We start from the raw sequence: 12,114 nt of genomic DNA, 5'->3' as shown, positions 1-12,114 counted from the left end.
TAGTCTCCTATGACATCCGCTGCTTGAGAAAATGCCGGCACGTTCAACTAGTCCTCAAGCGAATCTGACTTTAAGAAAACATTGTTCAATCGAAACTAAATAGATAACAATAAGATATTATAATTACTGACCTGAATACACATAAAATATATTTATTAAAAGATATAATTGCAACCAACATGGATTAGTCCAAGCGATTCGATATTTGTTCTGGTTAAGTAAAGTCTCGAGTTCGAGTTCTTGTGGATGCAGAAAATCTACGCTGATAGAGCTTTATCTCTTAGTGGGCCGACCCGACTTGACTGGATTAGTCGAATTCCAATTGGACTTCTAGATAATAGGGTTTAAACCGAAAAAAAGAAGAAGATATAATTGCACTGAGAAGGTTAAAATTGTAATACTCCTACCAAAAGAAAAGAAATTGTTGCGAGAAAGTATGAGACTGAGACCACGAATATTGACTGGTAAATGGGCCCAAATCAAGGCCCGCTGTTTGGGCTGAATCAAAGCCTATGATCAGACATGGGCCCAGTCAAGTGTCAGCAAGGAAAAGGTTGGTGGAGATTCCATGGGTCATATCAATTATGGAGTGATTTCATGCTCATCTCTACCTATGACTGGGACCCACAAATACAGCTGTGTACACACATGCACACACACATACTAATCACGAAATCCGTACATTACGCGATATAGAACTTAAACTTTAAAGCAGAACTACAAATTCGGAGTTTATGAGAGTGAGGGTGCCATGTTAAAAAGAGAAAATGTGAAATAGATAGCGGAATTCCAATTTTTTTATAAAAGAAAGTTGAATAGAGAACGTAACTGCTATTTAGGACTTAAGAGAGAGAAAATGTCATCTAACAGAGAGCAAAACTACTATTTACGTATTAGGAAAGAGAAAATATTATGTTATGGAGAGAATGTAAAATAAACAACGGAATTACCATGTATGGATAAGTAAAGAGAATGTCCTGTCAGAGAGAAAAAATGGAATAAAAAGCTCAACTACCATTTAGGGATTATGATAGAGAAAATGTCATGTTAGAGACATAAAAAAGTGAAATAAAAAGCTCAACTACCATTTTTTGATTATGAAAGAGAAAGTGTCATGTTATAGACATAAAGTGAAATAGAAAACTCAATTACCATTTAGGATTTGGAGAAAGAAAGTATCATGTAAAAGATTATGTAAATTGTAAAATCATCTAAAAATATTCTATAATACCAATTATTATCCAATAAAGAATATATAAATACATTTATAATCATATTTTAATATATATAATTATTTAATACTCATATTTATATGATTAGATATTAAACTTTTATCTTAAATAAAAAAAATTCAAGATTATCAAATATTATATAGATAATAAAATCTTCTAAATTTCATTTATTATGTCGATATCTTATAAAAAATTCCTTTCATTTTTAAAATTCAAATATCCGCGATTTATTAAATTAAATATTGTATAATCAATAATATCTTATTTGAAAATTACAAATATTTTGTTTTACTCTAATTGTCAAAAAAATCTTTAAAATTTTAAAAATAGTTTTATTAAAAAATTATCATAAAAAAATTTAAAACTCAAAAGCAAAGAAAATCAAATTTTATCATACCGTATCTTTTAAAATTTGAAAAAAATATATTTTTATTAAAAAATTGATATAAAAAATAAGAAAACCAAAAAAGTCGAGAAAATTTCATTCAGCAATCCGGGCATCTTGAGACCATATGACCAGGCTAACTATATCTCTGCCTTATATTATATATATATATATATATATATATATATATATATTTGTGTGTATCATGCACCTCACTATTTGATATTCACTACCAACATTGCCCAAATATTTTATAAGTTTGGTATGTATTTGGGTCATAATACATATATTATAGGGTTATTGATTAATATCACATATATGTGATTGCATGTTTGGTGTAATATTTTCCTCCTAGAAGAAAAATCTTAATATTTCTCTTACCTTATGTAATATGCATAGTTTTTTATTTCATATATTGTGCTAAGGATATCAAAGAGAAGAGGTGCTCTCGATTTTCCTATATTTATATTTTTGTACGCCATCATTTTTTTCCCGAAAAGCAAGCCACCATTTTAATTTCTTATCAATAACAATTTGGAATACGAACACCACATTTATCGAATTTTGCATTATAAACACATTACCCATTCGATAAAACGAATAGATGCTAGTAAGAATGTAATTAGTCGGATTTTTAGCTATATCTTTTCACGAAATTAGTTAATTAATTGTTTGATTTTTAATCAATCAATTGATTGATTAACTACTTATATAAGGCAGAGAAAGAGAGGCCGAGGTTTGTGTTGGTAGGAGGAAGTGTTGGGTTAGTTCGTGAGGCCTTCCCTTGGCGCCACGTCATCGAGAGAGAGTGACATATCCCAATAAGCCATTTGGCAAATTAGTGGAAGAAACCAACTTGGATGTCATCATCTTTTCAATCCTCAACTTAATTAATTTCGGCCATATAGTCCAAATTGTGCCACGTCATCTCTTTCTTTAGCCTATATATATTGTTTTTTTTTTAAGTTTACCCAGTTTACTAAAACTAATCAACATTGCTTTTCCTTTATACTCAATTATTATTAACAAATCTTTCTTTTTATAGATAAATACATTATCATGAGGAGTATCGGATTCCCGACAAATTTCAGGTCACACAAACATCCTACAGATTTACGATATCGATTAGTCTAACTACACAAATTGTGCAGGTGACTCTATATATGTATACATCAATATGTCAAAAATCTATCTTATATGAACTTCTTGGTCAGGATAAAATCAATAGTCATATATTGATTAATTTCGATTAATAACTTGATCATATCTCGTAAGTTATTATAAAAAGAAACCTTATCTTATATTCCGCTAGAAAACAACAAGAGGGGAACAAAGAGAAAACTATAATGAAGAAAGTAGACATTCGAACACCTTTTCTCTCAATAACCAGACTTCTAAAGCTACTTGTTTTATGGTTCAAAGTGCTGGCTGGCTTTAATGATAGAATTTCATTTTAGTAATTATTTAGGGACGACCAGAAAATAATAATTAGCAAAAGACTGTTGTTGATGAAAAAGGTCGAAGAGGGTCATAATCAGGAACCGGAATTTCTGATCCTTTTGCTACATTTCATAAAGAAGAAATTGGACCACATCGATCAATGGCAATGACATTATATATTAAAAAAAACTTTTTTCTACAAAAAAAAAAGAAAGAAAGAAAAGGACCCAATCTTTTTAGGTGGGGGAAATTCATAAGAAAATAAATGTGGGGTTAAGAACCACAGGAATGTCTCATGTTTCCTTGAAGAGATTCGATAAAATCGGAATGATAGTGCACGAGGATTAGCAAATCAAGAAATGGTTCAAATATTTTACTTATCCGTCACCTGTAAAGAAAAGAGAAAGAAACATGGGAATTGTTATTTCATATTAAAACATTAACGATCTCATGTATCATTGATATCTATCAAAAGTTACAAAAGAAAATTTTGACAAGAATATAAGAAAAAGTGCATCACTTTTAACTGAGAGCGGTCAAAAATTCCATTTGGGAAGAGAATCCAATTTGCCCGAAAAGCTTCCAATTGGGGGTAATAAAATTTGTGAAAGTACTCGAAAGGACCACATACCTTATTCCTTTTTCGTTCCATCAAATATTAAAAATTATGCTAAAAAAACAAAAAGGAAACAATCGAATGCACAAATATGCTTTCTGTGAATAATCTTTTTTCTACATTTCTGTTTCGAGTGATTCTCAGACCGAAGAGTCGGAGCAAACAACATGAGACTTGATTCTAAAAAATTACAATTTAAATAGTCATATTACCCGCGCATTGCATGAATAATTGTGATTTTTATATTATGTTGGTATAGTTTTTTAACAAGGAAATTTGAAGGGACAATCGATCACAAACGGTGGATTTGTCCAAAATGTGAAGTTCTCATGTAATTTAAATTAATATATATAGAGTTCAATTTTGCGAAAATTTTCTTATGCAATTGATTATATGTATACGTGGTCTTATTCAACTAGGATATCAAATATGGATTTGATTTGCCATGATGTGAAATTAGAACACGAGGACATGATTTTTTAATGCAGCTAATGATGATTCATAATGATAGGCATTATTATTTGCTCCTATCATACATGAGGAAGAATAAATGACAAAATTAGAAATATTAGGTACTTGACCAAAGAAAGCGATATCTGTATAATCAACTTTAATAAAATCTGAAAATGAAAATACAACGCGAGGAGGAAATAGATAGAGCTGTTGACTTAGTAGAACCCTCATATTAGCAATTCGTGATAATAAGTACTTTGGAGTGCTACTAGAAATACATTATTCTATAAATTAAAATTATCTTTTTTCTGAAAAGAAAAGTTCTGATATATATATATATATAATTTCTTTTTTCTTTTCTAGTCACATTGAATTGTTATATGCCTAAAATTGCGTTTGGTGAATTACTTTTAAGATTATTTAATAATGTGAATTACCACCTAGATAGATTACCACATTTTAGAAAGCCGGTAATATTAAATTACAGTGTTTGGTAAGCACGGATAATCTCACTGGTAATCTTTATTATCTTGTTTGTTCTAACAAAAGGATAACTGGGTAATTTTTTTCCTTTCACAAAAATACCTTCAAGAGAAATAACAAGAAGCGGAGCTACTCGACAACCTGAGCATCCAACGGAGAAATCAGAACGCTAGTCTAAACCTTTACGTACTCATCATATTCAACAGGAAAAGAAAAGATGATTTCTTTGTTTAAACAAAGCAAACCTAATACTTAAATAAATTAAATAAATCAAAATTGCCAGATATTTAGTTGCTTTTGCCTCTTCATAATAATTGCATGATGAAAGATTGTCCATTCTTTGCAGAAGAAATAGAACTATTTTTGTTTTCTCAATGTTCCTCATGTCTGTACCACAAACTCACGCACTCTTCTAATTTTCTTTTCCACTCGGCTGATCTGAGTTTCTCTTCATAAATCCAAACTCTATAATTAGACCAGCGAAATCAACATAAACATTCCCATAAATAAATTTGATAAGAACATAGCCTTGCAAGTGAAAGAAACAAAACATTCATTCGGAAGTATTCCCAATCACTTTCAATTATTCGAGCTATAAAATTTGGTCGAAAAGCACCTAAATCGGAGAGAAACTCAGCCGGCGGAGTCGAGCATGGGGGGAAAATCTGAGATGGACGCATGAGAAAGAGAAGCAAGAGCTGTGAAGAGCAAAGGAGGTGTGAGGGAGAGCAGACGAGAGTGAACGATCGGTAGGATTTTGGAGGGGTATTTTTGTTAAAGAAATAAAAAAAGATTTCTCACTTATCTAGTAATCTAGATAGACACCTTTCACAGGGTATCGTAGATAGCCACTTTGATCGTAATATGGATTCCCAGTAATTTCTTTTACCCAAACGTGATAATCAAGTGGGCCATGAGAATTTTAAAAAAGATACCCGATAATCTACGTAGATTACTAGCTACCAGGCAACATAAGGATATCTTTATGCATCATCAAGGCCTACTATGTGTATTCGTTGGATTATTTTAGGCAAAGAGAACTAATACCTTCCCCATAAAAATAATTTCTTTTTCGAAATGCTTGACAATACTATGGCAAATATTTAAGCGCATATAATTGCTTTTTGTTATATTTATTTATTTTACTCACATACATTACCTAAAAGAAAAATATAAAGAACAAAAAAGATAGATCATGAGGGGGTGAGCATATTTGAGTATCCCTGCGAAATTTCAGATAAAAGATTATATCAATAAGTTGGGAAGCAGACCTACTGAAACTTAATATATTATGTATTCGATTTCATGTACCCATGTTTTTCATTTTCTTTCTCTTTCTAACAAATAAGAAAAAAAAGTAATGAATGAATGTTCACTGAATATTCGATTTTTTTATTCTTTTTTTTTTTCTGGTAGGCTCAAATTTCATTTTCGTAAACAAGAGGAAAATAAATAAATGAGGACATTTAAAATTTTCCTATTAGTGCTATTTCTCTCTATAAATTATTATCATTTTATGCCAGCGTCATTTAGTGAGCGGTTTGTTAATTAATTCGATCTAAGATGGCAATATTGCAATTTTACATATTTATGGATGCTCAATCTTTCTTTACATATAATTGTGAAAAGTAATCAATTATTTCTATATACAAATAAAGTGAAAGTTTGGTGAAAATAGAAGCATAAATAACCAAGTTTACTGGATTTGTCCTAGTTTTAATTGATTTTCAAGATCGTACTTGCACATTATTCCACAAAATAAGTTCCTATGCGACATAAAATTATTAAAAAATAAAATCTATAAAACAACAATTATTATTATTATTATTATTATTATTATCATCATCATCGAAAGAAAAAGAAAAATAAAAATAAAAGGGGAAAAGAAAATTCTATCAGAAGAAAATTTAGTAGAAAGTCGCTCGTTTTTTGGACGAACACGTGTAATATTGCACGATGCAACCTCCTCTCTATCTAAAATTCATTATAGGCATGAATTTCCTTTTCTTTCGTTAAATTTTTCTTTTTTTTGTTTAAATACATTAATTATGCATATATACCATAATATAAAATGTAAACTAAAAAAAAGAAAAAGGAAGAAGGGGGTAGGAGGAAAAGGCGGCTGAGGCGGGGACCACGGGATTACCTTTTCCACGTCCACAAAAACAAAAAACAATAAATGCAAAAAAAGAAGAAAATTTGGAAAGAAAAAAAAAGAAAAAAAGGACGAAAAACTAACAAACAAAATTTTAAGGTTGCCTTGGATGTTTCGTCACTGTTCCATCCGAGCCGTCGATCATTGACTTTGACCCATCAATCCAACGGACGGTATCCACTGAAACCCCAACCGAGTGTTGGGACGGCCCTACTTTGGTTTTTTTTTTTCTTTTCCTTTGGGTAAATGAATTTCTATTTTTCCTTTTGCTCTTTTAGAATGGAGTGTTGGTGCCATGAAACAACTTATGTTGTGTTTGATTTTAAAATTGAGTTGAGTTCTTATTTTAATTAATTTATAATAATTATATTGTTAAATTATGATAAAAGTGTAAAAATATTATAAATAGTTGAGAGAAAGTAATGATTGTGTTGTTGAATTGTGGAAAACGTAATGAATAGTTGAGAAAATTTAGTATTACTAATTAAATTGAATGATTAAAAAAATTGAAAAAAAAAAGTAATAATTATATTGTTGAATTGATGATAAGTAAAGAATACTTCAAGATTTTTTTGAATACCAAACGAGTGAATTTCTTTTTTATTTATTTTTGGTAAGGATTTTGTTTGTATAGTATCTTTCCGTCCATGTCTTCCTATTTGGGAATGAATCAATGGGGATGTGAGCTTCCTCTTCTTCCTCTACTTCAAATATTAATTACTCCTTCTCAAAGCTTTGGATCGTCCCCTCACGTTTTGTCCCCCGACCAAAAAAAAAAAAAATTCCGTCTTTCGCTGTCTCTCTCCCTCTCTCCCTCTCTCGATTCTTTGAGACCCCTTTTTTTCTCGCTGATAAGAAGCTTTCTGTTGCTTTTCTTTCTCTGCTTGAAGGAAGGGAGGGAAGGGAGGAGGAGGAGGAGGAGGAGGAGGAGGATTCACTTGATTGAGGTAGCGTATTGAAGCTGCAATTTCATCGGAGTTTGTCTTGTTCTTTCGTAAAGTTCGCTTTTCTCTTGATGTTCATACGTTTTTGGGAACTGGGTTGTTCTTCGATCATCGTTTTGCGGGGGCTGTCTCTCCCGATCGAATTGAATTCTGGATTTCTCTTACGTGTTCTCTGAAGCTCTTGATACCCTTTTTGCCTGATTTCCAGCTTCGTTGGTGTCTGTATGATTACGTCAAAACTCTCGCTTTCTTCTTCTTCTTCTTCTTCCCTGTGGGGGTTGGGGAAAGGAAGTATGACTTTCTATAACAAACATGTGTTGAAGAATTTGACTGAACAAAATTCTCAAAGGGCATGGCTTCTTTCTGTTTTTTCAACTCCGGGAAGTATTCAGCTTTTAGTGCCCTTTAATCTCGGAAGGGAGAAGGAAGACCGTGTGGAGAACAATTAAAAAACGTGACTTTGCCCTGAAAATACGAAGCGACCCCTCTTTTTGTGGGTTGACATATGGCCCTTTCTATGGCTACCTCTTCTATATTTTCCTGTTATTCTTTTCTACTTTTTGCTTTGATGATTTGAGAGGAAAAAATGAAATTCAAGTTTTCTTTGTTTGTGAGGTGATATTTCCAGAACTGATCAGACAGGTCTGCCATGTTTCTCAAGCTATGATGTTTTTCGAGAAACCTTAACCGCCCCCATCATAGTCCCGTGATTGCTTTTAGATAGGGAGTGATGTCTTTACTTGGTTTTAATCAATTCGGGGTGATTTTGCTGTGTGTGGTGGTGGCTGGTCTCTTGGATGATGTGATACATCTTTATCTTTTTTACCGTTTTCTATGATTTATTGTGGAATTATTTTGTAGTTTTTAGGTGAGTATTGGTGCAGTGAATGGGATTGTTTTGGTATTGTGGTTGTTGCTGTTGTTATTCCTTGTTTGGTGATGAATAGTTTTCAATGCACATGCCCTTTGGGTATCAATAAGTATATCTACTAGTAGAGTAGTTGATCTTTGAAGCCTTAATTTTCATGGAGTTGAAGGATAGAATTTGCTTAAATAACATTCATATTAACGTCTCTTAGTTGCTGCAAAACAACAGGATAGAGCCTTTGCGAGATATGGCCCATGATATGATAATTTAACAATAAGGTGCCGAAGTTGAGGTGCTGCTCGTTTGGAATTGGAACTCCAGATGTTAAAAGTTCTTCAATTTGCACATTTAATAGTGTTACAGGGTTTGTAGGCAATACTTAATAGTGTTATAGGGCTACATGAATTCAAAACAGGAACCTTGCAACGTGAAAATTATTTCTTGAATTTTTGCCATGCGTTACTTCATAAGTCTTTTTTTCGGCCGTACTATTTGTTTTCTGTGAAGGGCAGTTTCTGATGGAAGATGTGATTGTTCCTGATGTCAGGATTTGAAGTACATTCTTGTGCATGGTGATGGATGAAATATCCGGGAAAAGGGCTGTTGATAAGCTTCCTCCAACGAAGAGGTCTGGTCTTGTTATGAGGGACACTTCCAGCTTCTCGGGCCGCAGTCCTCAGCCCTGTAACAGGCTTGGCTGCAGCAGCAGGGCAAACATATTGAAGGGTGGTCAAGGTGGTGGCGCAGGCTGCCCACAGAAGGCCAAATCGGTGAGGTCATCAGTCTGCCATTCTGGTGGCAAGGAAATCTCTGGAAGTTCCTCTAAGAATGGTCCTTCTGTATTAGCGGTAAAGACTCCAAAGAAGGAAACGCAGAAGAAGAAGATTGTTCTGCAGCTCAACACTGACTCATCAGATACTAGCAGCACTAGGGATGAGCTTGAGGTGCCAGAGGTTGTACCACCACCAGGGAAGATCCAAAAGGGAGTTGAGGAATCATCCATGGATGGAGTCACAGTAATGGAAGTGGGAAGCTCCAGTTCGGGAACTGCTTCGATTTCAAAATCCAGGAATAATAGTAATTCTAAGAATCTGGGATCGTCTAAGGCCAAAAGTGTGAGACAGCAACCCGCGAATCCTAACATGGGCCAGTGTGGTTTGCGGAACCTGAGATGCAATTCTACAGCTGATGTGGCTCCGCCCAATAGCAGCCCTCCTAACCGAAGTCTGAATAAGAGGAAAGACTTGCTGAAAGGCCGTATTTCTGAAGGGGAAACAAGCTCCTCTAGGGGAAGGAAGACTGCTGGGACCTTGCCAAGTTCTAGAAGTGGAGTATCTATCCCCGAATCAAGAAGGACCAGGAATAGTGGCCCCTCTGAAGCACATAGAAGTGTTTCATCAGTTAGGGTCAGAAGGTCTCCTGGGAGTCCTAGCGAGAGAAATACAAGGAGCTCTTCCTCGAGTGAATCCAGATTTACATTTTCAAGGTCGGCTCATCGTGATTTCCCTGTTGATGAGAATGCTTCAAGCAGTAGCTCTCCTTATGAGTTGTCTAATGAAAGTCTGTTTAGACGTTTTGCCATAAGTAATCGGCCAGGGAGTAGCAGTGGGCTGTCACCAGGTTTTGGACCGTCTAGTCCTGATAATGCAGGCTTTAGCTCTCACCCATCAGTAAATTGGGAGAGTTTCCAACAGTACACCATGGAAGGAATTGCAGAGGTAGACTTCGTCCGACTTTTATTTGCATTTTCTCTTTTCCCGCTTCAGTAAATGCTCTTACCTAAGAATGGATTTCATGGAATTCTTTAGGTTTTGTCGGCACTCGAGAGGATTGAACAAGATGAGTTGAATTATGAGGTATGTTTCTCTTATAGGTATCGTTTGGCTTCTCGAGTCTTCATTGTACTTAAAATCATTTGTTTGTCTTTTGCAGCAACTTGTTTCTCTGGAGACCAACCTGTTTCTTAGCAGCTTGAATGTCTACGATCAACACCGAGACATGAGGATGGACATTGACAACATGTCTTATGAGGTTGTGACGATGGAGTTGGAGATATTATGTATTAGGAACTCATCGACTCCCTTCTTACTAAAAAAATTTCTTACTGCAGGAATTACTAGCTCTGGGAGAAAGAATGGGCACTGTGAGCACAGCATTGACCGAGGAAGCTATAGCAAAATGCCTTAAGAGAGATCTATACCAAAAAATAAAGGGCAATGATGAGCCTGCTGCCAGCACAGAGAATGATGATGACACAAAATGCAGCATTTGCCAGGTAATTATCGACTCTTCCTTTTTCCCCTGTGCATTTAACATCAAATATGGGCTCACTGACTGAATGTGTTTACTGAAGGTGTTTGTAAGACCTGGAATTGTGCCTGAAATCTTTCTGTTGCATAACAGATAATTCAATTTATGTTCATATAATTGAAACTGACAAAATCTGGCATAGCCCAGAACTCGACCTGATATTATTCGGAAAATGCATTTCATGAAATTATTGTCAGAGAATTCCAAGATGAAGCATAGGACAGCTAAACAGGCACGAAAATGATATTACTGACTTGGTCTTTGAACCGGTGGATGTAATTGATACTAGTGAGTTTTGCTTATATCTAATTTAAATGGGTCTCTCTTTGCGTTGGATTTCACAGGAAGAATACGTGGATGAAGATGAAGTTGGGAGACTGCAGTGTGAGCACATGTACCACATTAACTGCATAAACCAGTGGCTTCGGCTTAAGAACTGGTGTCCAATTTGTAAAGGCTCAGCAGAGCCCTCACCTTCCTCTCCTCGACCGTGATTTTCGATAGAAGTCAACTGTGTTGGGAAGGAATTTATTTTTCTTAGATGTACATTCCAAGTGCCCATTTACTTTGTGGCTCATTCTGTACATACCTGAATTTCTTACCTCAGAAACATTTGCTAGTTTGAGCCGTAAGACCAGCTCAATTTGGGAACTATTCATTTTACCACTGGAAATAATGCAAGTGAAAACATCGACATACTTTGGTACTTCTCTTGCAGTCTCTTTCAAGATTTCTGGTTTATAGGCAGTTCCGTTCGTGCAAAGTCACTGCAATCAATCTCTTTACTGTCATAGATATCTCTAGCTTTCCATGAGAATCGACTGTTATATACGACTGCCGGTTCTCTTGCTGCCGATGTGCTCTTATTCTGCTAATCAAAGCAAACTACCAGATTGTCTTGATCCACTGGGGTATGTGTTGTCATGAGCAGAACTCTATTTTCGGATTTTGTAAAATTTCTTAGGTCGATATTGCTTTCATGTTTCTTCAAGTAATTAATGGAGTGAATTAGAAACTTCTTGTTGCTTGAGGAAAAAATTCCAAAAATGGTATCTTTCACTCAATAGAACCATCTTCAGTTGCTTCATAGCTTGTAATTAGATCACGTGCGTTAATGATCAGAGAATGTTGAGACAGGTTGCCATGCCTTGTTCTTCAAACTTTGTTTCTTCCAGGTAAAGCTATTGATCACATCGATCCTGGGCAGAAAAGTTGAAATTCATCCAAC

At 34.5% G+C, this 12,114-nt stretch overlaps 1 protein-coding gene across 2 annotated transcripts; it reads left to right on the top strand.

Moving 5' to 3' along the window:
• The first annotated feature begins 7,465 nt into the window (after positions 1 to 7,465).
• Positions 7,466 to 11,596, top strand: LOC116188478 (E3 ubiquitin-protein ligase MBR2-like). Of its 2 annotated transcripts, XM_031517863.1 has the most exons (7): positions 7,466 to 7,711; positions 9,124 to 10,062; positions 10,147 to 10,294; positions 10,385 to 10,432; positions 10,509 to 10,607; positions 10,687 to 10,851; positions 11,231 to 11,596. In XM_031517863.1, exons 2-7 carry the CDS (start codon positions 9,146 to 9,148, stop codon positions 11,378 to 11,380), a joined length of 1,527 nt encoding a protein of 508 aa, XP_031373723.1. In that variant the 5' UTR covers positions 7,466 to 7,711; positions 9,124 to 9,145; the 3' UTR covers positions 11,381 to 11,596. The 2 variants fall into 2 exon arrangements, with proteins under 2 accessions (XP_031373723.1, XP_031373722.1); XM_031517862.1 differs by having other exon boundaries at positions 7,467 to 7,711; positions 9,124 to 10,294.
• The last annotated feature ends 518 nt before the right edge of the window (positions 11,597 to 12,114 follow it).

This window comes from Punica granatum, chromosome 8 (assembly GCF_007655135.1).
Source record: "Punica granatum isolate Tunisia-2019 chromosome 8, ASM765513v2, whole genome shotgun sequence".
NCBI classification, from domain to species: domain Eukaryota; kingdom Viridiplantae; phylum Streptophyta; class Magnoliopsida; order Myrtales; family Lythraceae; genus Punica; species Punica granatum.
This window is presented reverse-complemented; position numbering and strand designations above follow the sequence as displayed.

Excerpts from the sequence above, each read along its gene's own strand:
- LOC116188478 (XM_031517862.1), top strand. The coding sequence starts at position 9,146 with ATGGTGATGGATGAAATATCCGGGAAAAGGGCTGTTGATAAGCTTCCT. Across the intron at positions 10,433-10,508 it reads AAGATGAGTTGAATTATGAG|CAACTTGTTTCTCTGGAGAC; the intron begins GTATGTTTCTCT and ends TGTCTTTTGCAG. Across the intron at positions 10,852-11,230 it reads CAAAATGCAGCATTTGCCAG|GAAGAATACGTGGATGAAGA; the intron begins GTAATTATCGAC and ends TGGATTTCACAG.